This window comes from Furipterus horrens, unplaced genomic scaffold (genome assembly GCF_987537825.1).
Source record: "Furipterus horrens unplaced genomic scaffold, mFurHor1.1.pri manual_scaffold_9, whole genome shotgun sequence".
Taxonomy (NCBI): Eukaryota; Metazoa; Chordata; class Mammalia; order Chiroptera; family Furipteridae; genus Furipterus; species Furipterus horrens.
Genome location: NW_028327179.1, coordinates 8,547,072 through 8,574,561, shown reverse-complemented (window position 1 = coordinate 8,574,561; position 27,490 = coordinate 8,547,072). Strand labels below are relative to the sequence as shown.

The 27,490-nt window shown below is 51.0% G+C and overlaps 1 protein-coding gene across 1 annotated transcript in view; it reads right to left on the bottom strand.

Moving 5' to 3' along the window:
* PDE1C (phosphodiesterase 1C) overlaps nt 1-27,490 on the bottom strand; it is a 364,455-nt gene that overhangs the window by 307,279 nt on the left and 29,686 nt on the right. The window contains exon 2 of the mRNA XM_090287041.1: nt 5,352-5,402. Within this exon, the coding sequence (XP_090143167.1) occupies nt 5,352-5,402 (51 nt within the window). The remainder of the gene's footprint in view (nt 1-5,351; nt 5,403-27,490) is intronic.

Here is a 27,490-nt window from a genome sequence, read left to right as displayed (position 1 = left end):
GGCCCTGTTAATTCTAGACATGTGGTCATGGTCTGGGTGCTGTGATCAAAACTAGAAGTGTCTCAAAGCAACTGCTTGGAGACTTGGAGTTTTTTCATCAAGGATTCCAGAAAAGCGGAGGCTTTGGGGTAATATACTAGTCACGGAGAAGGCCTCCTTCCAATCTGGGCCCAAACTAACAATTGCTGGGAATAAAATAAAGACAGTGGATCATCAGCGGGCAGTAAGCTCCTTTAGGGAAAGAATGTGACTTACTCATTTTTATCCCCGCCCCCTCCCCTCCAAATGTCCTTTCAAAGTTAACTTTTACCTGTTTCTGAGATATCTGCTTCCGGGCTGCACAGGCAACGTGGTCTTTAAGGAAAGAATTGGTGTTGGGATGGAGGAAGGGCTGCTGAGCACAGAACTGGGAATGTCAGTGGTCTGCATGCAGTTGCGAATTGGGATCTCTCTTGTGGGTCCCTCCTCTTCCCTCAAGCTCTACTTTGACAGACAGCCTTTGCTTACTCCAGAAGGGAGGAGAGGAAAAAGGGGCTTTGCCTCGCCTCCCGAGGGCTCTAGGTCAGATGTGTAGACAATCAGAAGCAGACAGAGGGTGACAATGAACAGAGGTAGGCAACCAGGCGAGAAGAACAGTAGGTCATCTGAGGTCTTCCCAGAAAACACTGAGGACGGCTCTGACCTCCCAAAGGGCACACAGCAGCGATGGGAGCCCCTGTCCCCAGGTCCTGATAGACAGGAGCCTCCAGCTGACCTCTGGGCTACACGCTGTCCCCAAGCCTCAGAAGGTACTTACAGTATCATCAGATGGCCCCGTGGTGAACCAGTGGCCAAACACTGGGGACCAAGAGCACAATGGACATAGTCAAAAACTTGATCATATACATTTAAAAAGAGAAAGCAGAGTGGGTCTCAGTGCATGCACACACACACACACACACACACACACACACACACACACACACACTGCAGTCCACAACTACCAACACTTTTCCAGGCCACAGTGAGTTGGCAGAGCACATGACCCCTGACAGGGGTACCATAGAGAGGATTCAATTTTCCTGCGGTGGTCAGCTTGAGACTGGATCGTTTTTTAGTCCCAGTCTAACTGGAAATTTTTCAAATCTACACCAATGGGTCCGTACGAGTGTATCCGTTTACTGGACCAAGCAGATCTGCTTAGCTGATAACGGTCCCATCTGAGGAATGGGATGGAGAAAGGAGTGAGATAAAGCAGTGGAGCCCCCTGTGGTCCAGAGGATAAATCCTGGGTGGACACAAGTTGGGGAGGAATTGGGTTTGTGAAGCACAAACACATCACGACAAAGACTAGAGTCTGGAGATGATGGTACCTGGTGGGGGGGAAGCGGTGCAAGCAGGAAGCGAGTGGGCCAGCCACGGAGCTCTTCCAATAAAGCGCTGCTGTGGAGGGAAAGGCCGGCACTGGGCAGAGGATGGCCTCAGAAGGAGAAAAGATGCGACTCAAGAAATGACGCAGAGTACCCCCAGTTCCCAGAGCTGAGCAGGGAGGCATTTGGCCATCTTCCCATAATCCCCCTCGGCACCCCCAAACCCCTCTGGTCAACGTGAAATAAGAATAATCACACAGCATTCTCTGATGAAGACCGTTAGCCATGGCTCTGTCTCCTCTCTACGTCATTACAAATGACTATGAAAGAAATCCGCTCACTGTATTTATTCTGTGATGTATAAAGTACATAAAAACACTGCACTGCTCTGCTCCCCGGTTTCTGCCTCTATACCTGCCGCCCCCTTCACCAAAGCAGCGGTTCTCAGACCTGGGCGTGCGTCAGAACCACCGACGGAACTCACCAAGAAACAGACTGCTGGGACCCACCCCCAGCGTCTCGGACTCAGCAGAGCTGAAAAGGGATTCAAGTTCTTGTATTTCTAACGAGTTCCCGGGGACCCCACCTTGAGGACCTCCAAGCCAGCTTGCTGCCCCTCAGCCCTTCACACATGGCACCCCTAGAGCTGCCACTGCCGAAGATGACTTCCTGCTGGAACAAGCGGACGTGAAGATGCTCAGTCCTTGAATGCTGTGAGATGGAGCCTAGAGCTGCACACACACACCTGAACTGTTTAGGAATGGATGGAGCCATTTAAGACAAATCAGAAAACCTCCCTCGGCAGCTCCTGCCCTGTCCCGGGCCCTTAATGTGGCTCTGGGGCATCCACAGGGCAGGACATGCCCCTGAGAACTCTCAATACCCCACCGCCGGCCGCAGTCACTGCCCAGGGCAGTTCTCAGCCCCCACTGCCACCAACTGTACCTTCTGCTTGTTCTCGTCACCCTGGTTCCAGAACACATCCACTCCCCGCTCACACCCCTAGTCCTGCAACCCTCCCAGCTGTGACAGGTCACTTCGGGGAATTCCCTAGCTGGACTCGGGTGCTAGGTCAGACATGACCTTGAGCTTACCCTGGCCATGACCCCCATCCCAACCCCAGGGTTCTCCCTCCCTACACATCTCTCTGCGCCCCTCCCCACTTTGCCCAGGTAGGTGACCTGCTTTCGCTTTACCCTCCATCCACCCACATCACCCCTCTTCGGGAGGATAATCTGTTTCATCACTGTCTGGATTTTTACCCCCCAAAGCAAAAGAAGCCAAATTTTGGCTCCGTTTTCTTACTACTTTTGATACCATTAATTTCTTTTCAACCATGTCTTGTCTCAGGGGAGAAATGGTTCTGCTCTCAGGGAAGCCATCAAAACTCCAGAAAGGAAGACGCGTCCCTCGCACAAGCTTTGGGGCCACTGCCTCCCTCGCCCAAGGTCTCTCCCAACGCCCGGGGTCTCGCCACAAAAAAAAGGGGGTCCATTGCGTCGAGCGGAGCCTCTTTTACGACGCCTGGAGCAGATGTGCACATCAGATTCTGGACTTTTCCTGCCCCCTTGTGGCCATGTCTGAACACTACAAGTGACCTGCGTTCCTTGGAAAGTTATACTGGTTTGGATTTTGGGTTTGGGGGTTTTGTTTGTTTGTTTGTTTGGGGGGCTGAGATATAATTAACATGCAACATTCTATTAGTTTCAGGCGTACATCATAATGATTTGATATTTGTATACATTTCAACATAATTTACAGGAAGGTCACAAATAAAAGCCTAGTTACCATCCATCACCACACAACGTTGCAATTTTTTTTTTCTTGTGCACTTTTAAGATCTACCTCTCTTGGCCACTTTCAAATATATAATATGTTACTATTTTACTATAGGAGCCAGGCTGTGCTTATTTTATACTCCACTCCGGTTTTTATTTGGTTTGTCTGACTGATTTCATCAGCATAATGAACACGGGTGGCCCTTGAGGGCCGTGGGTGTTGTGACGAGAAGTTCCCTTCTGTCCTTGTCTTCCCGGGGACTTGCCTGCATCCACGCCCCACGCAGGTCGGGCGAGGTCGTGCTGAGCACACCAGCGTTTCGTTCCATGCCCTCCCTCACAGCCAGTCACTTCTGCGCCTCCCTGATTAGACTGGGAGCTGCTTGAAGATACACTTACTCCTCTGCGTCTCCAGGGCAGGGCACAGAAAAGTCTTCAAAATATATGTGCAAGCAAAATATAAGTGCAAGGAAGGGAGGGAGGGAGGGAGGGGGCGGGAAGAAGGGCGATGAGGATTTAGGGCAATAATACATAGGACGGCGACCACCCCCCCTCACTGAGCACTCACAGGGTGCAGGCCCTGTGAGTCACGTTATTTATCCCAGGGCGACAGGACCAATATCCACTCCAGGGGTCCCAGCCTCGTCCAGAGACTGAAAGGTTGACGCCTAGCCTATCAGGGGTCCCCCAGATCCTGGAACGTCACATCCCCCGTGGCCAACATCAGTAGTTCATCTTCCAGTCTCCAAAGAGAAGTCGGTCACCCAAATCCTTCCATCTCCGCAAACTGAATAGTTTCGTCACACCACGCCACCCGATTAAAGTCATTTTCAATATGATGAAGCATCAATAAGAATCATTGTTTCCTTCCTAAAAGCCACTCAATGTTTTCTCTCTAGTCATGGCTACAGAAAGATCTAGGCGCGAACGTGCCATCTGACTTCTTTCTGGAATATTGCACTAAGTCACAATTTTTTGCTTTTTTTTTTTTTCATAATCAGCCCCACGTAATTGGTTTGCCACTAATTACTTTTTTCCCACAGAGCGCTGCCTTCACGTCTCTTCTACTAATAAGCTGTCAAGTGACACACCGTCGTCCCAACTGAGTCACATGACGGAGAAGTTGTAGAAGCCACTTATAAGAGAAGTCACCCTCTTCTCTCTGTGAAGGAATTAATGGCCCCAGGTTTCCTTCTGGCTTCACAGCTAAAGGGCCCCATCCCTCCCTATATTTGGTGATGACTGTGGGGACCTTCCAGCTTACCGATGTGCCTGACCTCTGCTCAGGGGATGAAGAGCAACAGGAACGAGCACACTTGTCATCCTCACTGAGCCGTGGGACGAAATATTATTTTGGAAATGCTGATTGCAGGCAGGAGGGCAGCGGAGACGGGGCCGCGCGGGAGGTGAGGGCTTTATGTGACGCCACGTCTAAAATGTGAGCACCTGTGGCTCCTTCATGATCATGTGTTACTACGGTTCTACAACAATCGTTTCTAGAGCTCTGCCCCAATGCGTGGAAGCCTCCCCAACAGGCAGAGTTCAGAAGAAGCCCTGCAAATACAGAAGCTACCCTTTTAAGCCTCCACGTGGACTATGGCGGGATCAGCACGCAGGACGTGACAGACCCCACGTGAACAAGGCGGTGATGAGGAACCTGTGTGGCTCTTCTTGGGCTGGGACCCCCAAAGAAAGCAACTGCTAATAAAGGAGAGACGATGGGTATGAGTTTCCCATTTTTCAGATGGGAAGGCTGAGGCCCAGAGAGGAGAAGTGAAATCACTTTTAAGCAGCGAGGACGCGGTCCCAACTGCAAGCATTTCACACGCTGCTCTCAGTCTGTCTTCATAAGAACAACTCTCAAGCTCACGCGTGTGCAGAAATCCCCCAAGGATCTGTTACCACAAGAGGCTGGTCCAGCAGGTCTGGGGGGCGGGAGGGGCTTGGGTCTCTGCATCTCTCACAAGCCCCAAATGATGACTTTTCTGCTCCCAGAAGCACACTGGGAAGAGCAAAGCCTAGAACAGTTTGATAAACCAGCAGTTCTGAGGACTAAACAGGCAACCCATCGCAAGGACGAGCCCACCCATGATGGGTAGCCAGTGGAATCTGATCCCCCTGGAGACCCTTCTTATGTCCCTCTTTCATTAGCAGGGTTTCACTGACGCTTGGCAGGATGACAGGGGAACCCAGCCCCGAAGGAGCCCGGGAAAGGTGTACTCACGGGAGAAGCGGGCAAGCGGTCTGGCAGCCTTGTCTCCAGCTTCATTTGCAACTGGAAGAAAAGAAAAAGAAAACAGGGGCTACAATAAGAACAAGGAACGTGTGTGAACAGAACCTGCCAACATACAGCTAATGCTCTGGATCGTTTGACCGGAAGATACGTTGGCGAGTCTTCCTAAGAGAATAAAGGCAATTTTATTTCTGCTCTTCCTGTATTTCCAGGGCCGCTCTCAATGCCTCGGTGAGATTGCATGTCTTAACCACGTCGATGAGAACATCTGAATAAAGCCGGGGAGGACTTTACAGGGTTAAACTCCCTGTGCCTGAAGGAATTAACCGGCTTGTGTCCACTTACTAAGAAGCATGCAGCCCCGGCTTCCGAGGCACGTCTGTCCTTCTGCCTCAAGCTTCCTCTCATCAGGCTGCCCCTCAGCCTTCAGTTGTACCCCAACCACCTGTGAGAAGCCCGCCTGGTTGAGATGGACAGGGCCAAAGCCAAGGCAGGGATGTCAGAAGACAACAAGGTTGGTTTTTATTAAGGAGGATCTTTAAATGTAAACACTAACAAACAAGGGGCCTCAAAATGGGGAGATAAAGGAAGTTTTCCCAAGAATTGCACAAGAACGTCTTACCCCTAAAGCTTCTCATCAGGACTGTGAGCCTCCTCTGGTAAGTCTCTACATAACTGATCACGTCAATGGGGCCGTTAGTAACATCTCCTATATTTATAAACACCATCTTTGTGGTTCAAAAAGACGTCAATTATTGCCCTGGCCAGTGTGGCTCAGTTGGTTGGAGTGTCATCCCACGGACCAAAGGGTCGTAGGTTCGATTCCCAGTCAGGGCACATGCCCAGGTTGTAGGTTCGAACCCTGGTTGGGGAGCCTACAAGGAGGCAACTGATTGATGCTTCTCTCTCCTCTCTCTCTCTCTCTCTCTCTCTCTCTCTCTCTCTCTCTCTCTCTCTCTCTCTCTCTCTCTCTCTCTCTCTCCTCTCCTTCCCTCTTTCCCTCAAGGCAACAACAACAAAAAAATGGTCCTTGTTGGTTGTTTCGGATACACATAATCAAAAAGCATTCTGATATTTGTGATTGACTTGAATGAACACTCAAAGCAGTCAACTGGAAAAACCTGTTCATTTTAGTTTAGAAAAAAAAATTCAACACAGGCGTGGAACAAAGAAGACTGCTAACATAGTCACTAATGCATGAGAGGTCGCAGAGGCAGGACAAAAGAAGCAATACCTCCATACAAACGTATTTCATCATTTCGTAGAGAATGGAAGGAGTCAAAAAATTCCTTCTGCCGTCTCACAAAGGTAAACGTTTTTAAATTTACTACAGGTAGACCTTTTTTTCTTTTTTGTAATTACAGATTCAATCTATCTACTTGTGTGTTTCCGTTGTTTGCAAAGTCCCAAGGCCTCCACTCTCTTTGTATATGACACACAAGACGCAGCACAAAATGAGCAGCAGAAGGAGGCGATATTGCATCCTGCTCCCCTGGCCCCTCACAGCCCAGCAATTCAAAAAGAGGGAAAGACAGACAGACGGGAGCGTGAGGAAGAAGGGGGAAGGAGGAGGGACCCCATGTTAGGTACAGATAAAGAGCTTCCCTGGCCTTGAATGCAAAGTGTTTCCTCTTTAGACACCACAGATTTCAAAAGGAGGAAATAGAGCAAGGATCTTTCCAAAATACTTGCCACAGAAACAGATGGGCTGCTTTTAAAGTAGGATTACAAGGAGCACTGCAATCGGTGGGAACACCAGCAACCACTAAACCATTCTGCCTGGAGGAGAGTCACGCTTTCCCCGCGGGGAGGAAGAGCTCGGTGCTGTTGCCCTATTGGATGTGCAGCGATGCCTGTGGACACCCTCCTTTCCCTCACCCCCGCCCCCGACCCAAGGATGGGAATTGCTGACCCAGATCCGCATCACACCGGGAGAGGCTGGCAGAGATCTAGGCCAGTGGAGCATCAGGAGAGCTGTCCCTTCCCAGGAGGACCTTGAACCTTGCTACCAGCTCATTTTCTTAGATGCAGACCCGATGCCATGCTCCCTGTTACAAGATACAGCAACTGTGACCAGGTGTTGAACACCCGGCCTCCCTTATCCTTCTCAGCTCCCTCTATTGCCCGGAACATCCCCATCACAAGCTCTAAACTGAGAGTTCCCAAGTGTGCCCTACACACCCGCGCCCCCGTGGCCCCAACACAGGCCACCCCTCCCCTAAGCTTCACCTGGCCAACTCCATGCCCCTGAAAGGTCCAGGTGGAGCCATTCACGCCCTAAAAGTTCCCCCGATGCCCACCACACCTCACAGAGCTCCGCCACCCTGCCTAACTGCCCTGCCCGACCCGTGGTTCTCAAACTGCAGCAGGCATCGGAACCGGCAGGAAGGTTTGGGAAGACAGATTGCAGGGCGCGTTAGGGTGCAGATGCTGATTTGGTGGGTCTGGGGGGGGGGAGGCGCTCGAGAATCTGCATTTCTGCCGAGTTCCCCAATGATCAACTGAGGGTGCCGGTCTGAGGACCCTCTTTTGAGAACAGCAGCTCTCAACCGGCCCACCCAAGGCAAGGACCGTAACTCTTCATCTTCGTATTTCCAAGCCTTTGAACAGTAACTAGCACACAAAATAATGCATTCGGTCAATATTTTCAGAACTGAATGAGGGAGGCTGAGTGAATACCAGCCGCCACAGATGGCTTAGGAGATCTAGACCTCAGACGGGCTTCCAGAGGGCTAGAAGCAGCCCAAGGGTATTTTGTTTGGTTTCCCGGTTTTTCATTTTTAAACAATTAGTTGTCTGTATTTTGAAAAATCAAGAGATTTTTAATATAAAAGCAGGGTCGGCTTCTCTCTGTGACTGAAGAACTGTCCGGTCCACAGGCCTGCATGGCTCACACCCGAGCCGCCCCCTGTGGGTGGGTCCGCCTCCTGCATGTTCCGGGGGCAGCTCTTTGCTGATTGCCCGGGGCTGGCTATCCTCTGCCATGGTCCGGAGGCAGGGGAGAACAGGACCTCTTCAAGAATGGAAACAAAAGAATGAAACTACAGCTCAACAGGAGACCAGCCCTGCACAAAGGGGGTGTGGCCAGGCTTCCACACCCTCCTGACCCTAGTCACAAACTGCCTGGATATTCCACAGATGGCCGGGGCCCACCAGGGCTTCCTGGCCAGCAGAGGGGCCTTCCCACGGGGCTCTTTGCCATTTATGTTTACAAATACACGGCCAACTTGAACAACAAAGTAGACGTCCCGTTTCACAGGTGCGATGAGAGCTTGAATTTAGCAAGATCGCATTAAAAGGACCATGCAGATTTAAGGAGAGTTATCCATGTCACCCTGCTGGGCAAAGCATGCCGACTGGCGTGTATGACTGACTTACTGATGTTGAATTATGCTTTATGGGCACATAGGCACAGAGAAGCAAGTGGACGGGGTAGGCACCAGATGGAGTAACAGTTACATCTTCTGTGTGCTGGTGTTTGGGAAGATGTTCAGCCTTTTTGTACTTTTCTAGAGAAACTCAATGGTTGATGATAAGCATGTACCTTATTTATAATCAGAAAAAAATGTTTTTATTGAAGGAATAGAAAACAATCGACTATTATTTTATATATATAATTTTGGATACTGTTTATGTATGTTTGTTTGTTTACATAAAATATGTTTTAGATTTTTGAGCAGTCCTGGGTCACAGAATCCAGGGACTTTCCATCTCTAGTCCCAGGAGGTGCCCTGTGAAAGTCAAGAACTGATTCTCCCACTCCCCTCTCCGCCAGGTCCCACACATTAGAGGACAGTGGCTTGCAGCCCTAGGGAACTTAAAAAGTCCTGGTGCCGACCATACCCCAGACCCCATTAAGCAGGGTTTGGGGAGGGGACCAGAGCATCAGACCTTGTTAAATTCCCCAGTGACTCCAAAGCTCAGAAGCACAAATAAATGGGGTAACTTCATACATCTTTATCAAAGCAATATTCCAGGAGGAAGGTGAGGCTCCAGTACCTTCCAAAGTAATTACTCTATTCGGTTCTTCTTTTCAGGCTACTATTGTTTTGTCATTAAAATCCTGAACAAAGCCCTGACCTTTGTGGCTTGGTTGGCTGGGCATCATCCCACAAAGCGGAAGGCCGCCAGTTCCATTCCTGGTCTGGACACATGCCTGGTTCGGTCCCCAGTCGGGGCACGTCTGATCAATGTTTCTCTCCCTCTCTTTCTTTCTCCCTTCCCAGCTCTCTGAACTAATAAATAAAATCTTTTCAAAAAAACCTGAACAAAAACATGACTCTAAGAAAAATTCAACCATTAAGATTGCAAACAGACCTGAGCAGGGGCCAGCTGGTTGGACCATAATCTTATACACCAAACGGTGTGGGTTTGGTTCCCAGTCAGGGCACATATCTGGGCTGAAGGTTTGACCCCTGGTTGGTGAGCATATGGGAGGCAACTGATCAATATTCCTCTTTCACATCTCTCTCTCTCTCTCACAAACACACACACACACACACTCAAGTCAATGAATCCTCACATGAGGATTAAAAAGTAAGACTGCAGCTCTGGCTGGTGTGGCTCAGTGGACTGAGTGCCAACCTACGAACCAAAGGGTCACTGGTTCGATTCCCAGTCAGGGCATGTGCCTGGGTTGTGGGCTAGGGCCCCCCAGTTAGGGGCGCACAAGAGGCAACCATACACTAATGGTTCTCTCCCTCTCTTTCTCCCTTCCTTCCCCTCTCTCTAAAAATCAATAAAATCTTTTAAAACATTGTTTAAATAAAAAAATTTAAAAAGACTGTAAACACAACTATGGGGACCCATTAGGGGGCAGCTCTGCTCACTGAGTGGGAAGTTTCCTCCTAAAAGATCCACCTCGCAGGGCCTCTGCCTTCAGGGTGTGTATTGAGGGCCACGCAGAGCTCGGTGCTGGGCTAGACTCCGCACAGACGGCAACCATAGATTCCACTTGGCCTTGACATACGAGCAAGTTAGGGAGGGAAGCTGTGCAATTGAAGTTTACTCAAGTGTGATCAGCTGTCGCGCTGATGTGATGATGATGATGATGATGTAGACTCCTTAGTCCCACCCCTGACCCACTAAATCAGGCTCCCCGCACATGGGAACAGGATCCTAGGTTTTGTCACCTGCTCTGGGAGCTACATTCCTGTCCGAGAAGCAGCATTCTAAGTAAGGTGCCCCCTGCTATGTGTGCCGCACGTTCCCAACACCGCCCCCCCAAAATGGCCAGAAACAAGTCCTGAAGTAAGGGCTTGCCGTGGAGAGGAGTGGGAGGGAGGCAGATGGGACAGGAAGTTAACTCAAAGCAATGGCCACCCCGACCCTAGGCAGAGAAGGCGGCTCTGAGGCCCCGTCTAAGCCACAAACACTCCAGGCCGTCAGAACAGGACAGGGAAGGGGGGCCCCAACAGTCGCGGGGGCGGCCTGAGCAGGTGCGCACTGCTTTGTAACCAAAACGAGCACCCAAAACACTGCCACCTTTGTTTGGAAAGCCCCGGCACCTGGGCGAGGGTAAACGCAGCTGGGGGGCTGGGCGCCAGGGCAGAGCAGAGTGAGCGAGCAGGTGAGGGGCAGCGCCCGGCCTCCTGCAAGGAAACCCGCCCCGCGCCCCCCGCTGCCCGGCCTGTGGCAAGCTCCGACACCCTCCCAGGGGAGGTCCGCTCGGGCGGGGGGCTGCTGCCTGGGAAGCCAGGCACAGGGGACTGACTCCCAGAGAGGCTGCAGCATCTTCCTGGTCACTGGAGAAGGGAAAGCTCAGACTGGCTCCCAGGTGCTGGGCCTCACCTCGCCCTGCCTCTACCTTGCAAGACCAGAGCCACAGTGAGGAGAATGGGATGGACGGCTGGGGGGACAGAGACGTGGTCCAAGGTCATCATTAACTCTGTGCTGAGCAGTCACCTCCCAAGTAAGGCCTCCCATGACCTACTGTCTTATTAAGATCACAGCTCCCCATGCCCCTCTTCCTCTGCCCAAGCCCCCTTCCCCTCCCCCACCCCCCAGCAGTCACCATCTTCAGTCCGTGGGTTGACTTCTTTTCCCCTTCACTGCAGTGTGAGCCCCACCCAAGCATGGACTGTCTGCCACTGAAAAACCTACTATACCCCCAGGGCCTACAGGCCTGGGACACAACACCTATTGCACAAATCAATGGCCCACCCTCTGATCTACCACGCAGAGTGCGATGGGGCCCAAACTGGAAAGGCTGGAGGGACAAGGTGCACCGAGCACTTACACGTGCCGTAAGTATCCACTCAGCCCTTTAGAAATAGCTATCAGAAGCCGGCTAAACTGCAGACACCCGATGAAGTGCAAACAGCTGGTCACGGCCCCTGCCTTCACACCGAGTCCAACTGTCGTTCCCATTTGATAGACGGACGGGACACTGGAGCTAAGAAAGGTCAGGTCACTTTTCCTAGACCACACAGTTGCACGGCAGAACTCCAATCCAAACTCAGGAGGATCTGGCTCCAAAGCCCGGGTCCTTCCCACATCAGCTCTTTGCCTTCCCAAAGGGTCAGCAGATAGGGGCTGTGTCCCCCAGAGCGGGCCACGCTTAGAGGAAAGTCTCATTGGGGTCTGACTCTGTTCCCCATGCCTCTAGCCCCAGTGAGAGCCATGGACCTGCCTACAGAGAATGCGGGAGGTCACCTGTCTGGGGCCGCGTGCCTGGCACAAGCCTAGGAGGTTGTCGGTAGAGAGAAGCCCTTTTGCAAGGTGGGCACAGGGGACACGCACCCACATCAGTGGGGCCCAGGAGAGGGAGAAGCTCATTACAAACGGAAAAGCTTCAGTGCCATGTTCATGCAAGAATCCCAGCTGCCAGGTGTCTCCCTAACCCCATTAAACCTTCCCGAGGTAGAAAACAGTAACAAAGGAATAGAAACAAGAATCAAATTCATCTCATTGTGGAAAGCAGTACAAGTCATAAATGCAGCCCCTCAGAGGCAAGAACTATTCTGTTTAACAGGTGAGGAAACTGACATTCCAATAGATCAAATTGTCTGTCCAAGATCAGACCAAGGCCCAGCAGCGGGGCCGGAAACATCAACCCTGTCCTCTGGCCCCGAGTCCAGCATTCCCGGAGAAGAGGCCACAGTCCATCTCTGACTCCCATGTAGGGACCTGTCAAGTGTCAAGCAAAGGTTTTTGGCTTCCTTTGCCCACATTGGGTTTGAAAAACAATGATGCTTGACAACCCCAGGACTAGAAAAGCGAGGGAGGACACTAAAATGTATTAAAGCCCCAGCTTTGCACCAGGCACTGGTAGGAACTCCACACTCACGATGTGTAATTAACGTTCATACCATCCCATGCGGTATTGTCCTTCCTATCTGCAGATGAGGAAACAGGCTTGGAAAAGGTAAGTGACTTGCCCAAATCAGGGCTCATAAATGAGAAGCTGGGACTGAAACCCGGCTCTGGGAGCCCTTCCCTCTTCTCAGCAGGTTCTCATGGCTGGAAAGCACCTTACAAGGCATGTGGCCCCACAAACTGAAGGTCGCCAGATGGGAGGGGGTGGGGGCTGGGCAAAAGGTGAAGGGATTGGGAAGCACAGATTGCCAGTTACACACATGGTCACGGGGGTGTCAGTACAACAGGGGAATCGAATCAAAAATATCGTAATCACTACACGTGGTGTCAGGTGGGTGCTGGACTTACCGGGGGGATCACCCGGCAAGTTACGTACATGGCTAACCACTGTGCTGGACACCTGAAACTCATATACCACTGTATGCCAATGGTGATTGAATTTTTTTTTTTTTTAATGAAAAAGAAGTCATCTGGTTCAATTGCACGTGTCCTGCTTGGATCCCCCCTACAGCATCCCTACCAACCACACCTGATGGGCCCCACCTTGGGGGGCTCTTCTTCCTGAGGATGGGATCTTTCTGAAGGTCTTCCTTCGGCCTCTCACCGAGCAGGCCTGGCTCCCTGGGCTCCCCAGGGCCCTGCCACCATTTGATGACAACCGCCAAGGCCTCAGCCCCTCAGGCCCCCTCTTCTCTGGAAGGACCAACCAGTTCCCGCCTCATCTGACAGAAAATATCTCTAGGCCTTCACCCACAAAAGTAAAACCCATTCAGTCATTGCCAGAAGAAGAGAATGTGTGTTTTATTTTAAACAAGCCTCAGCAAACCACTGCATAACCACATTCCTTCCCACACCGGTCCTCAGGCTAAGCCAAACCTCTGCCTTCTCAGGCGAGACTCTCTTTCTGCAGGCAGACTACTCCGTGCAGGGCTGGTGAGTGAGCGGAGGAAGCCAGACCTGCTCAGGAAGCGACAGAGGCCCTGGGGCAGAGACTGGCCGTGCCACCAGGAACACTCCTGCTCTGTCTGGAAGCAAAGCCGTCCTACCTACTGACCAGTTAAAGGCTCGCTCTTAGCTTGGCAATTCATCTTCTAGGCTGGAGGGAAGTTCCGTTTGATGACCATGCAGGAGTCACAGATTGGAGGCTGGTGTATGGGGCTTGGCAGGAACAGCGTTTAAAAGCAAATGATCTTGAACTCCCTTGGGAACAGCGCAGAACAGTCATATGGGTCCCTGGTGCTCGCAGCAGGCCTGATGCCTCCCAGACGCCTACCTGAGGCACAGGTGTGCAGGGGACACGCAAACAGAACGTGCAAAAGCCAAACTGTCTGTGTTTCCCAGACACCTGCCCTTTCCCTGGCTTTCCCATCTCAGGAAAAAAACACCACCTTCCCCACCCCTCCTCTCCCCAGTACAGCAGCGGGTCAGGACAAAAATGGCGAGTTTCCCTTCTTCCCGGTCTTTCCCTCATACCCATCATCCTTCCACCAATACATCCTGTAGGCTTCGCCTCTAAAATACGTCCTAACTCCTACTTCTTTTTGCTCCCCAGCCCCTTGCCTGGAGGACCCCCACATCCTCCCAGCCCCACCCCCCACTCCACCCTAGCCCGTCTGACCAGCTGCCAATCATCAGACCTCATCACTTACCTGCTCCAAACCCCACGTGCCTCTCACTGCGTTCAGACCACACCCTCCCTGATCCGACCTCACCTCCTCCTCTGACCTGCTGGCTGATGGAGCCCCGGCTACACTGCCCACCCTTCTCGCTCTTCAGGCCCCCAGACGTGTCCCCACGTCAGCACCTCCCACTTGTTTTTCCCGCTCGGCCTGCTGTGCTGCAGGTAATAAGGATTCCAGGAGCCGCACCGGTGTGGCCCTCCACAAGTCGGTGTCAATGCAGGCACGTCGCACATGCTAACTCATGCAATCCTCTCAACAGCCCCGGGAGGTGTGCTACTGTTATCCCCTCTTTACAGAGGAGGTCACTGAGGCCCAGAGAGGTTAGGCGACCCACCCGAGGCCACACAGCGGGGCAATGGCAGAGCCGGATTCATAAGTAGGCAGTCCAGCTCCAGGACCTTGCTCTCAACCACCGCACTACCCTGCCCCTTACAGACCTCGTCACTTGCACAGCAGCCTATTTACCTCTCAGGTCTCAACGCAATGGCCTTCCTGGCCACCACCCCCGTCCCAGGCCCCTTTTGGGATCTGGGATGGACACGCTTCTCCATCTCAAACAGCCGACACAAGACCCAGCGGGTGGAAGCTCTGTGAATAGTCCCAGCAGCCCATTCCCTGTGCCCCAGAACCCACAACAGTGCCCGGCCCAAAGCCCCCTCAACGAATATTAACTAACCGATCCGTAGTTTTTGTTACTGTCTGGCCCCTGAAGGTGAGTTGTCAATGCTCCCTCTTGTCCTGTCCTGTACTATTAGCTGCAGTCTCCCCAAGGCCCTCCCTACAGGATGGAGCCCCAGTCAGGCTTCCAGCCTCATCTGCCCGCCCCTCCCTCCACACCCCTGCACACCCGCCATCCTGAGCTCTCTGCCTGCTGGCCCCACTCTGGGCACGTTCCTACCCCGAGCCTCTATCCATGCCCTTGCCTTGATTTTCATCTCCTGGTCCATTTTGTCCAACTAACAATGCCCACTCGTGCCCAGGGCGCGAGCATGGCAGTCTCTGGAGAAGGGGTCCCTCTGTGACCCCCTCCTGTCCTCCAACGCCACTCCCCATCATGGCAGGTGGAGAGACAGCAGACCTGGCTCCTCGGCTCTGTCACCAAACCTCACGTGCACATGTCACCGCACTCACCTGGCAGGGTTGTCACGTCTAGTAAGGACACTAATTCCCACATGGGGGCTACACTCCCACGGCATAATCACCTCCCAAAAGCCCACCTCCAGATACTGTCACAGGAGGGCTTCAACATATGAATGGGGGGGGGGGGCAAATCTGCACTTGGTCCTGACACCCAAGTGCAGAAGGGACACCAGAGGCAAGGAGACTCCACGACTCCCCAACCAGGGGCCACAGGGGTCTCATCCCCGCTCCCCTGACGCTGTGGTGACCCAGTGCTCATGCCCTGGCCTGGGTGAAGCCGGACTAGGCACTGGCAGCCCACGTGCCCCAGCTCCCCTCCCCCACTCCCCAGTAAAGGACTCTCCAGGGTCACCCATTCAGGCAAGAGCTCCTTGCAGTCTGTGTCTCTCTTCCCTCCTGGCCCTGGTTCTCCTGAGCCTCCCCCGCCTCGTAACAGTGATGTCACTCTGTGCCCCACGGGCCGCCCTGCCACCAGGGGTTCCCATTCCCTCCTGAGGAGCGAGCGGAGGCAGCATTCCAAGGCATGTTGGAATGAACTCCCAAGACAGCAGCGGAAGCTGAGGCCCAGCTGCCAGGCTGTGGCTCCAAGCTCCAAACCCACCTTGGAAATGCGAGGCCCCCTACCGGCTGCTCCACTGGAAGGGGGAGGTGCTTTGGGCCCTGAAGAAGCCACCCCAGGAAGACTGTTCCCAGAAAAAGAAAGGGGAAATTGACATGTCCAGAGCCACGACTCAGTCTACCCCCAGGGTTTTTACCCACATCTCTACCCTCAGCACTACCGTGTGGTTTTCACGTCACTGTCTCTTTTTCCAGGTGAGGAAACAGAGGTCCAAGGGGTTGAGTACCTTCCCCAAGAACACAGACCACTGTTGTGTACAGCGGGGCAGGTAGTACGCTGCACAAGTCTAGGAAACACAAGTCACATTACAGTCAGCGTAGAGTTGTCATGAGAATTTTCCAGCAGAAAGTAACTTCAGAAAGAGGCATCTTTTTCTAATCTGCACAAAGGCGCTTACCAGTCAGCAATGGTTCTCCTAGACGGCCTCCACCCTGCCGGTCAGCGGTGATGGGACCCTGGGTCTGTCTGACTCCAAAGCCCTCGCTCTTTCCACCAGACCGCTCTGCCTTCCCTGGGCTAACTTGAAGCAGTTCCTTACCAAGTTCCCCACAGTCCACCTGGCAGAGATGAGGTCACAGACCTCTAGGCCATTCCCACAGGAAAAGACGTTGGCCATGGACAAGCTAACCTTCCATCTGGCTTGGCAGAATGCAAGGCCCAGAGAGGGGAAGCAAGCCGCCCAGTTCACACAGCTGGCGTAAGGGAAGGCAGGTCCGGCCCTGATATAAAGCCGTTCTCACACAGCCGTGGAGGATCAGAGCTGGATTATCTAGGCCGGTCGTCTGCACTTCCTTTTGTATCAGAATCACGTTTTCACCTGTAGGTGGAGGCAATGAGTGAAGGGCCTCCACACAGAGTTCCTCAGGGACAACTCTGTGAAGTTCAAGTTCAGCGACAAAGGGATTGGGACAGAAGAGGGTGCTGAAGGGGCCACAGCTCAGAAGCCTCTCCAGGCCAGAAGTGCGTTTCTCTGTAGGTCTGCCCGGTCCTGGGAGGGAAACTGTTGCTACGTGGAAGTTTCTAGGCTCTCCCTGGTGGCTCTCAAGGCAGGCATCATCCACCTGGAAAGGAGGACTCAGATCCTGCACAGGCCTCCCTGGGAGCCCCTGAAAACCATACCGACAGCCCCCAAGAGGCAGCTCAGGTCTGTCTGGGCTCCAGCCAGGGCGACAGGCACCAAGGGGAAAAGAGCGCAAGGAGGAAATCCGAGCACCTAACTTGCTGTTCCGTCCAAGATGCCAATTAAAACGCTTCCCCGCTCCGAGGCCGCAGTGCAGCCCTGCTCCCTCATTAACAGCTCCTCCCAGACCCCCAAGGCCCTCCCGGCTTCCTTTCTGGACCATGGCGCCCAAACGTGCCCAAGTGAGGCTAAAAGACATGATGGTCTTGAAGACACTACAACAGCACAGACTTCTCCTGGACATGGAAGTTCAGAGAGGCATACTCACCCGCCCAAAATCACACAGCTGGCTCAACAGCCTTCAGACAACATTTTAGACCTCTCTGGACACAATCACCCCACCTTACACGAGCCTGGCCCACCCATTTCTGCTGAGCCACGGGCCCTGCCTCTGCCCACAGCTCATCTGGAGCCAGGTGGGAAGAAGATACAGAGCTCTGGGCTCCCAGGGGCCACACTGCACGGCTCCGGAGAGAGGAGACCCCTGAGTTACCTGCAAATTGATTCTAGAAGCAGCTCACATAACTCCTGGAAGAGGCCTCCAGCGACCAGTAACATCTCTCTGTACAGCAATGTTCTAGTTCAGCGCTCTTCCACTACACCCAGAGCCCAAGTTTTACCAGGGAGGCAGACCAGCTGACCGCTTCATAGGAGCTAAGTCAATCTTACAGCCAGCCTGCAGGGATAATTATTTAAAAGAGAAACACACTGAAAGGGAGCATGAAAAAATTTAATATTTTTATGATGCTACTAATATGAACACGGACACAGGTGAAATGCAGCAAATAAACACCAGGGCCAACACCGGTTAGCAAACTGGAAGCAAAAATGTCTTTTTATGATGTAGCCTCAACAAATCATGCTCATCACAGAAGTGTAAGAACATCGTCGATGCTACTGATTTCATAATATAATTTAGCATACTAAGAGATTAGAGAAGAAAAGAAAAATATTATCTGAATGTAGAAAGAGTCTTTGAAAAAAATCAATACTTATTCATGATTAAAAGAAAACAAACAAAAAATGAGGTACAGTTCCAAGTAAAATGGAGTAAACAGCCCACCCTCCCTCTCCCACTGAATGTAGCTACCAAACCTGGAGAGAACACATGGAGCACCTCTTTGAGGACCCTGAAACTAAACAGTAGCAGGCAGATGAAGAGAAAAGGCAAGAGTTCAAAGTACCACCAAACCAATGGCAAGTTTTCTGTTTTCTCCTCTCACATGCCCTAGCCTTGCCCCAAGGCAGTCCAAGAGGGCACCAGCATGAATAAGAGCGCTCCCAGGGAATCCTTCTAGTTCAGGCACAGAGTGGGAGGTGGATCTCCTACTTCTCTGAGGAGGGAAAACCCACATATTTTTTCCTATTGTGTCTTCTCTTGCACCCCAGCCCCTAGAAACCCACACACCCCTCAGACTCTGACAGAGAACTACCCTCCTCCCTGATCAAAGGAGCCATGGTCCCAAGAGAATGGGGTAAACCACCACGCTATTATTTTTCTCTCTCTCTCTCACTCTCTCCTCCTGCCCCTTGACCTGGAATTCAGAGACAGTCATGGGAAGTGAGTGGCAGAGAAATATAAATAAAGCAATTCCATTCCTAGGGATATACCCAAAAGAATTGAGAGCAGGGACTTCAACAGATACTTGGACACCAATGTTCATAGTAGCCTTTGTCACAACAGCCATAGGTGGAAACAACCCTATACCCGCACTATGATGGTGCTTACGCAAAGCTAAGCGTGTGTTAAAATCTATAGAACTGTACACCAGGAAAAAAAAAACTATATTAATTTAAAAATAAAATTCACAACCCCCAACCATCCCCCCACAAAAATTGCTCAGCAAACTAAAAGTAAAAGAGATTCCCTTAATCTGCTCAAGGAAATCTAGGAGACACCTACAGCAAGCATTCTTCTTAGTGATGAAAAATGAGAAGGTTCCTTTTAAAGTCAGAAATGATATAAGGAATCCCACTATCATGTTCAACCATGAGTCCCAACCAGGACAGCCTATCATTTTCAACCAGAAAATCCAAGAGAATTTGCAGACAAATGATTAGAATTAATAAGACAGTTAAGTAACGCTGCCGGATGTAAGGTTAACAAAAATCTCTACTGAATTCCTTTATGCCAGCAATGTACAAGTAGGAACTGTAATTTGTCAAATAATATACCTTCTACAATAACAATAAAAATTTACAAGGTGCCGCAGAACAAATCTATATAAAATTCAAGATCATTATGAAAAAATATATATGAAATTGTATTAAAGGGTATTAAAGAAGGCCAAATCTCCACCATGTTCATAAATGGGAAGACTCAACAGCATAAAGATGTCACTGTCTCCTAATAAAAATAATGCATTTTAACTGAGTATTTGCAAAGCATTTAGAACAGTGCCTGGCACCTGGTGAGTAATATACAGCTGTTGTTGAAGAAATAAATCAAAATTCCAAGGAGGTTTTTCATGGAACCTGACAAGCTTGTTCTAAAAATTTTAGGGTAGAACAATGGTCCAAAAATAACCAAAGCAACCTTGAAGCACAGAGGTGGGAGGAAGGATAATTCTCATTCTATCAAACATTAGCACTTAATTATAAAGCCATTAAGAAAATGTTTTTACTGGCCCAGAAATAGACACACAGACTAATGGAATAGAATAGAGAGTCCTGAAATATTTTCTATAGGGAAACCTGACCGAAGAACTGCAACAGGAGAAAAGAAGGGGGAAGGGTCTAGTCAAGGAACTAGTGTGAATGACCCCTGGACGTGGACAACGGGGTGGGGACTGACTAGGAGAGGGGGGAGGGGGCGGGGCAGGGGAGAGCAATGGGGGAAAGACGGGACAACTGTAATAGGACAACAATAAAAAAGATGAAAAAATAATAATAAAAAGAAACGTATCAAAAAAAAAAGAAGAAGAAGAATAGCTACAACAACAGAGATGGCATCAACTAACAGGTTAGGGAGGAGGACTTGACTGGTTTGGGCTACGTCCCTTCTAAGATGCCCATTAGAATCCAAGCGGTGACATCAAATAGGCAATTAGATATATGTGTCCAGAACTGAAGGGACAATTTCAGAGTCCAGTGGTCGGCACACAGCTGGTATTTAAAGTCATGGACTGACTTAGCTCACTTACGAGGTAAACGTAGATGCAGAAGAAACCCAAAGACTCAATCTGGAGGCAGCACAGCAAACTTAGAAGCAGCCCCCACTCCAGCAGAGCCGAGGCCAGTATCTCAAAGCCAAGGGAAGGGAGGTTTCAAGGAGGAGAGAGGGAGTGGGCAACTGTGTCGAATGCTGCTGGGGGTCAGATATGACGACCGCTGACTGTGGCCAGTGTGGACGTCACAAGTGATCTCACCAAAAGCATTGCCTCTGGGTTTGTGGGGGGGCTGGCAAAGGCCGAAGAGGGAAAACCACGTCAGCACGCACAAAACTAGGCTGAGAAATTTTTCTACAAAGGCGATCTAAGACATGGGGCAATCGCTGAAAGAGAATGGTATGCCCATACAGGATTGATTGATTGATCGATTGATGATTGATTGACTGATTGAAGACAGGAGCTATTAGAGCATGTTCACATACTGGTGAGAATAATGCAGCAGTGGAGGGAGAATAATTGTCAGAAAAGTTCAGAGGATGCTGGCCCCACTGCACAAGGGGAGGTGTTGGCCTTAGACACGGTCTACCCGCTGCACCAGGAGACAGTATGTGGGGACAAACAGGACGTGCCAGGCACCAATGCAGAGTCTGAGACCTCGGACGCAGGGAAAGTGGCAGCTGTGCCAATGGGAGCGTGTGGACATTCTCTTCTGATTTCTTCTATTGTCTCAGGGAAATAAGAAGGGCCATGGGCTCTTGTGGAAGGTTTAGGGGAACAGAGACACTGAGTCAGATTAAAAGACGCAAAAGTCCTACAGGGATGAGAGTTGGCGCGTGAATCACACAAGCATGCCACGCTCACACAATGAACATCGGCAGGATGTATGTTTTAGACAACTAGTCCTGAGAAGGAGAGCTTTTTACAAAGGAGCACTGTAAGAGGAGACCCCACACACAGGCGGCGTCTGTCTTTCTGGGCTGATAGGCACACGCTGTCTGCAAGGCCGGGAGAAAGGGGCATGCATAGATTAGGTCTTTGAGCCCTCGGAGATCAGCAGCTTGGAGTGATGTTTTTGACAGGGAGGAAGCTGATGGCACTAGTGTAGAATGGGATGTGGAAATTCTCTGTGGTTTCCAATGAGTCACACTTCCCTTGACCTGTCATGGGAACTGGCTCTGGGTGGACTTTAAATGGTCCCAAATGCACACCAGAGACAGCAAACCCAAGTCCTCCCTCCAGCACACAGGTCTGAAGGAAAGTCAGGTCTTCGAGAGCACTGCAGTTGGGCTCCTTCCACCATCTCGGAGCCTGGGGAGGTTGCGGGGAGCAGGCCTTCTATAAAGGACAAAGCTATGAGAAGGCTGTGGTCCTAGGCCACGCTGGCTGGCCATAAGAGGGGCCCCAGAGCCAGAGGGAGCCCACAGCTCTCCTTGAAATGGACGGCCCTTATGCTCGAGATGAAACTGAATTCTCCCCAGGCAAGAGGTGCGCTTATGTGTACAAAGCAAAGAACAACGCAGAGACTCCTGGTGGCAAAACCGAACAAAACCAGGGTCATCGGGGGAAAGGTCACTTGTGTGCACGGCAACAGCGGATGGTCCGTGCCCAATCCCGAAGACATTGGAACCAGAATCCGTGTAATGCTGTACCCCTCCAGGGTGCAAACTTATTGAAAAGGAAGTAAATGAAAGTGGATTTGTTCTCTTGTTTAAAAAAAAAAAACATGGTTGGGGTGGAAGGTGGTAGGAGCGGGGCCTGGAAGAGTCCTTCCAAGAGCAGCAGGAAGTAGAAGTCCGCAGACCTGGGTTCACACCCTGTCTCTTTCCTGTGGGAAGTCATGTATCCAGGTCTTAGTTCCTCCTCTGCCTTCAAACGTGGGGGGTGATGACGCCTGCATTTGAGAGCAGGTGTGAAGAGCGAAGTCTATTGAGCAGCTAGTGCTGGATCAGTGCTAGTTTTCACTATCACCTTCATTTCCGGGAGGACACACTGAAATGTGGACGCACTGACAATGAGGAAGAGGACAAGGAAGTACCAGTGTCCCCATCCGGGAGGACACTGAGACACACGAGTCTCTGAACTGGCTGCAGAATGAAGCTCGCCACAAAAGCCTTTTGCGATGAGGAGTTATGTGTTGGGGTTTCCAAGGAGACAGATTTTACAAGAGCTACAGTGAGACACACACCCTCTGCAAAGCCAAGACAACATCATGCTCCTGCTTTCAGCCACCTCCTCCTGCACCCTGACAAATGACGGAAATACAGCAGGCAGAAGCCGAAAAGCAGGATCCAGAGGCAGCACCTGCCACATCCATTGTGTGGAATGAATGAATGAATGAATGAATGAATGCTGGCTTTTCCCTTCATGCAGAGATGGGGGCAGAGAAAGGAGATGGACAAATGAAGGTAGACACAGGGGACCCAAGGACAGAGCATCAAGACAGTCAGGGACCTGGTCACCAGGCCTGGGACTGGCAGTAATACTAGATAACAAGAAACCAGGCGAGCGCCCAGGTTGGCCCTCAAAGCCGTAGCGCACCCCAAGGCAGTGCACCGAAATCGCACGTGACGGAAGCTGGCCACCTGAGCACCCACATCATTCCAGGGCCAACCGCCCTGGCCCTGCCGGTCCTGCGCTGAGGCAGCATGCTGGCGGCAGGCGTCTGTGGGCCGTGACAGGGGACGTGGAAAACGGGATCCACGTTAGTTCTTTTTCCCTGGTGGGTGTTCCCTATCTGCACCTAATCACCAGCTCCCTCCGCCCAGAGCGCTGCTTTGCAATGGGCATTCTGTGGGGCACCAGCACTGCAAGACAGTCGTCACAGGAAGGGGGCCTTGTCAGACAGCTGGGGAGCCCTCCAAACTACCTCCCGTCCTGGAGATGTGCGGGCACACTGGCATCTTAAAGGCCCATGACCATGGGTCCTTGTTACTTGTTCCTTGACTAGACGGGGAGGTGGGCAGGGCAGGGGAGAGCCCCAGGGAAAAATTAGGATAACGATAATTGAACAATAAAATAAAAAAATTTTTAAAGGCTTGTGATGGTCTGCTATAAAGAAACCTGGTGAACGCAGTGTTTCTAATAGTGACTAGAAAAACTCTTCTATCCACCCATGAAGCATCCCCCTGGCAGTGATATTCCCCTGGGGATGCTCAAACATGGGGCTCAGGTGGCCTCACCACCCCGTCTCCCACTAAACTGACCTAAGCTGAAGACTTGGGCTTTGCAAAAGTAAGAAGCCTTTGCATTCTTTCATCTCACAAATAAACATGAAAGTTGTAAAGATTTTTTTAAAGATGTTGGCATCCGAAGAAAGGAACACACAAGATGCCGGGCTTAGGAGAAGGGAAAGTTGGCCCTTTTGCCGAACCTACAGTGTGGGAGACATTGTAAAGACCAGCTCAATTTTAAGGTTGGTCTTTGATTGTCACGTGACTGTTTAGGGCCATTAACCGATCCCCGGAGGTTACTTTAGATCTCACTGTGGGATAGGTACCTAGTTCCCCACAGTGAATGTTTGTTTCCATAAATCCAGGGATTGAGAAACGTGACATGAAGTATAAGACTCTGGGTAAAACCACTGGGAGTGGGAGTGGGAGTGGGCAAATATTTCTCAGCCTGTCATCCTCCTACCAGCTGTGGCAGAATCACCCAAGATGCTCACTGAGATGCACATTCCCAGATCCATTCAGAACTTCTGGGGGCAGGGAGGGTCCCCCAGGACCCAGCATTTTAAACAGGCTTCTCCATGCGATTCTGATTCATGCTGACAAGAAATGTCTGAAAATCTCCGAACCTGTGATTTCCAAAACTATTAAGAGCTCACAAAGGGCTTTTGGAAAAGGCATGACGTGAAGAAACCGCGAGCAGAAACTGATGGCACTGAGTTCACAGTGACTAACAAAAAAGGAATCCCGAAAAAAGGAATGTGTCCAGGACATGCCAGGACACTGACTCCGTCCCGGAAGTGGTCTGGGACTGGCACAGCCCGGCTGGCAGGGGTGCTCCCAGGCAGAAGTGAGCGGCCCCAGCGGGTCACGACTTGACAACAGAAGCCATTGAAAGCACACATCTTTCTGTGCAAACTCTAATCTCACTGAGCACACTCGAGAGTCAGGAGGCTTTTCCTATTATACACTCTCCCCCTGAAGAGCTTACCTCCTTGGGCACAGCTTCCTTTTGGAGCAGCACTGGGACCCCAACAGTGTGTAACAGCGTGGGGTCCAGACCAGGTCCGAGGGACCCCAGAGGCCATGGGCTCCCCAGGTGAGGATATGCACTGGCACGGCGTGTGTACTCATCCCCTTGGAAGTTACATTCCTCACTGCAAATGAATAAATCAGTGGGAGCCATGGTAACCCTGCCCTGGCGGTGCCATGCAGTCAGGCACAAGCAGACAAGACAGACAAGCTCCTCTGTTTCCTTATCTTTAGCTGAAACAACAAGATACCTCCCAGTCCTGAAACAGCTCACACTGAGAATTATGCAATATGATAAGCTCCTTGATTGCCCAAAGCTGGTCCTAAGTCCACTTATGAAGAAAGCAGAATTCATTTCCATGGGCACTGCTGTCCTGTGTCCTTTTCTGCCCCTGCCCCAGCCCAGCCCATGCCACTTCCCTGTCACCGGCATCCCTGCCACCCTGCCTTAGGCTCTCTGGAGAGGGCCTTATTCCAGCCTGGGACAACCTACCTGGCATTCTGTGCTCTGTGTTCTGTGCCAAGTATATCAGGCATTGATCTTGTATACTCATGATGTAAGAAGCGTTTTGCCCCTTGGAGACAGGTCCCTGGAGGGCGGAGGGGTGCTCTCCCTGCTCCCACGGCCAACTAGATAATATCAAGAAAACCCATGCGTTTAGATGCTCCTACAGGGAATACAACCCCAATCAGTTCCTGGCCAGACTATACAACGTTTATGTATTTGGAATCTTCTTAGAACACAGAGAAGAAGCACTTAGCAAAAGGCAGCCTGCAGGGAGGTGTAGGAACATGGAAATCTGGAACTCCTAGGAAGTCCTTGCATGGACACATTCAAGAAATATCTATTGCAAGAGGCAGGGAAGCATGTTTATGAAAAGCAGGAAATAAGTGTTCAAACCCTGACTCCACTTATCACTAGCTGTGTGACCTTGGGCATGTTGACTTCCCAAAGTCTCAAGCTCCTCGGGTATGAATGGGTTTAATAACAGTGCCTACCCCCTAAGACTATTGTGAGAACAAAACGAGATGCCTCGGGTTAATAACATCTTGTCACTATGTATAGTACATAAGGTGCCGGCCAACAGATGAGGGCTATCATTTTTATTAAATGTATTTGGGTTCTGCTCTGTGCCAACCACGAAACTATGCACCGAGGCTAAGGAGATGAATAAAACAGTATCTGCCTTTACGAAGCACTCCGTGGGTTTATAGATTTTTCCACCAGTTCCAAACGAGAAAGGTTTCCTTTTCTCAGTGAATATCTAGTTGAGCAAGAGAGTTCCGTACAAAGCACTCAGTGGGGAGAGAGTCGTGTAGACAGATAATCATAACCTTACAGGTTCAATAATAGAGTGCAGAAATGAGGGCTGTGGAGGTCTAGAAGGAGTAAGTAACCTCCTTGGGAAAATCAAGGAAGGCTCCACAGAAGAGGTGACAGTTGAGCCTATGAAGGAGGAGGAGCTGTTAAGAGATGAAGAAAAGTGATCAGCATGCACAAAAGCCCAGCGGAGTCTGTGGGTGTGGAGCGCTTGGGAACGACTTGCAGAGACCCTGAGCAAGAGGGGGCAGCAGACGAAGACCAGGCCTTGAGAGCCAAGGGCCTTGCTGGCCGAGCTCAGGATGTTTCACTTCCTGCCTGTCTCTCCAACCACAGAGACAGCTCTGTAAGAACAGGGGCTCTGGCCATGTGCATCGCTGCGTCTCCAACACTTAGAACAGGGACTCACACATGCTGAGTGCTCGAGAACATTTATTAAGTCAAGGAAATTACTTGATCCTGCAGGTAGTAGGTGGAGCTGTCACCTACTAGGTCCACTAGGGCAATGAGGTGAAAGTTGGCCTGGAGGAAGACAGGCAGGTGACACAGTGAGAACCAGGAAATGCTGGTAGTAGCAAGAGCCTCCAGGGAGGCAGGTCAGCGGGACAGAGAGGACGGGGTACCTTTCATGGGCATTTCCAAGGCTGAACTCACTCAGCTCAACAAATAACTGAGTCCGCTATGTGGGCACAGGCTAGCGCTGGCTGTTAAAGTAAGGCCTGTTGCCATTCACAGCAGGCTTGGGTGGCCCAGGTGAGGCCACAAAAGACAATTAGTTTATACTATACATGTCGCGTCTGAGGTTCCCGTTGCGGGTAGAGACAGAGAGGTCAGCGGCAATGGGACAATTAGGGTCCGGAGTTCGATACAGACAATAAAGGACTCCATACAGAAACCACGCCGGTGGTTGAGGTCCCCAAGGAAGAGAATTTAGAATTGAAGAGAAGACCAAATCCTCTGCACATCAATATCACAGTCATTGCACACCAAGAATGTGAAAATCACTGGACTAGAAATACTGACGTGCCCAAGCTGGAGTCCTGGCCTTAAATGGGCTTCTAATCTAGCAGTTGAGACAGGAGATAAGCATATAAAAGCATGCAAAATGGAAACAACAGGTGGACTCAGCCCCAGGAGGGATTTCCCAGAACCTGGAGGAAACCTGAGCCAGTGAATGACACAGAAACAGAGTCAGAGAGAACACCGCAGAGGGACAGAAGACCTCCAGAGGCAGTGAGCTCCCCAGGGGACAAGTGATATTTACCAAAGGAAAACCACAGCCTCTGCAAATAACTTTACTACCTCTCATCAAACAGACAGGCCGGGACCCTCTGCGGCGGCAAATACTCTCACCTGGGTATTGTGCTATCATTAACTTCTAGCCACACTGATGGGCAAAATGACACCAGCCTCTGGAGGGAAAAGACTGTGACAAGCTTCCTTTGGTTTTTGTGCAGGGCACACAAATGCTCCTGCATAGGGGAAGAACAGGCACGAGGCATATTGGGAGGGAGTCTCAAGCAGAATTGTTCATGGCAAAGAAGAAGAGTATCCATCGTCTT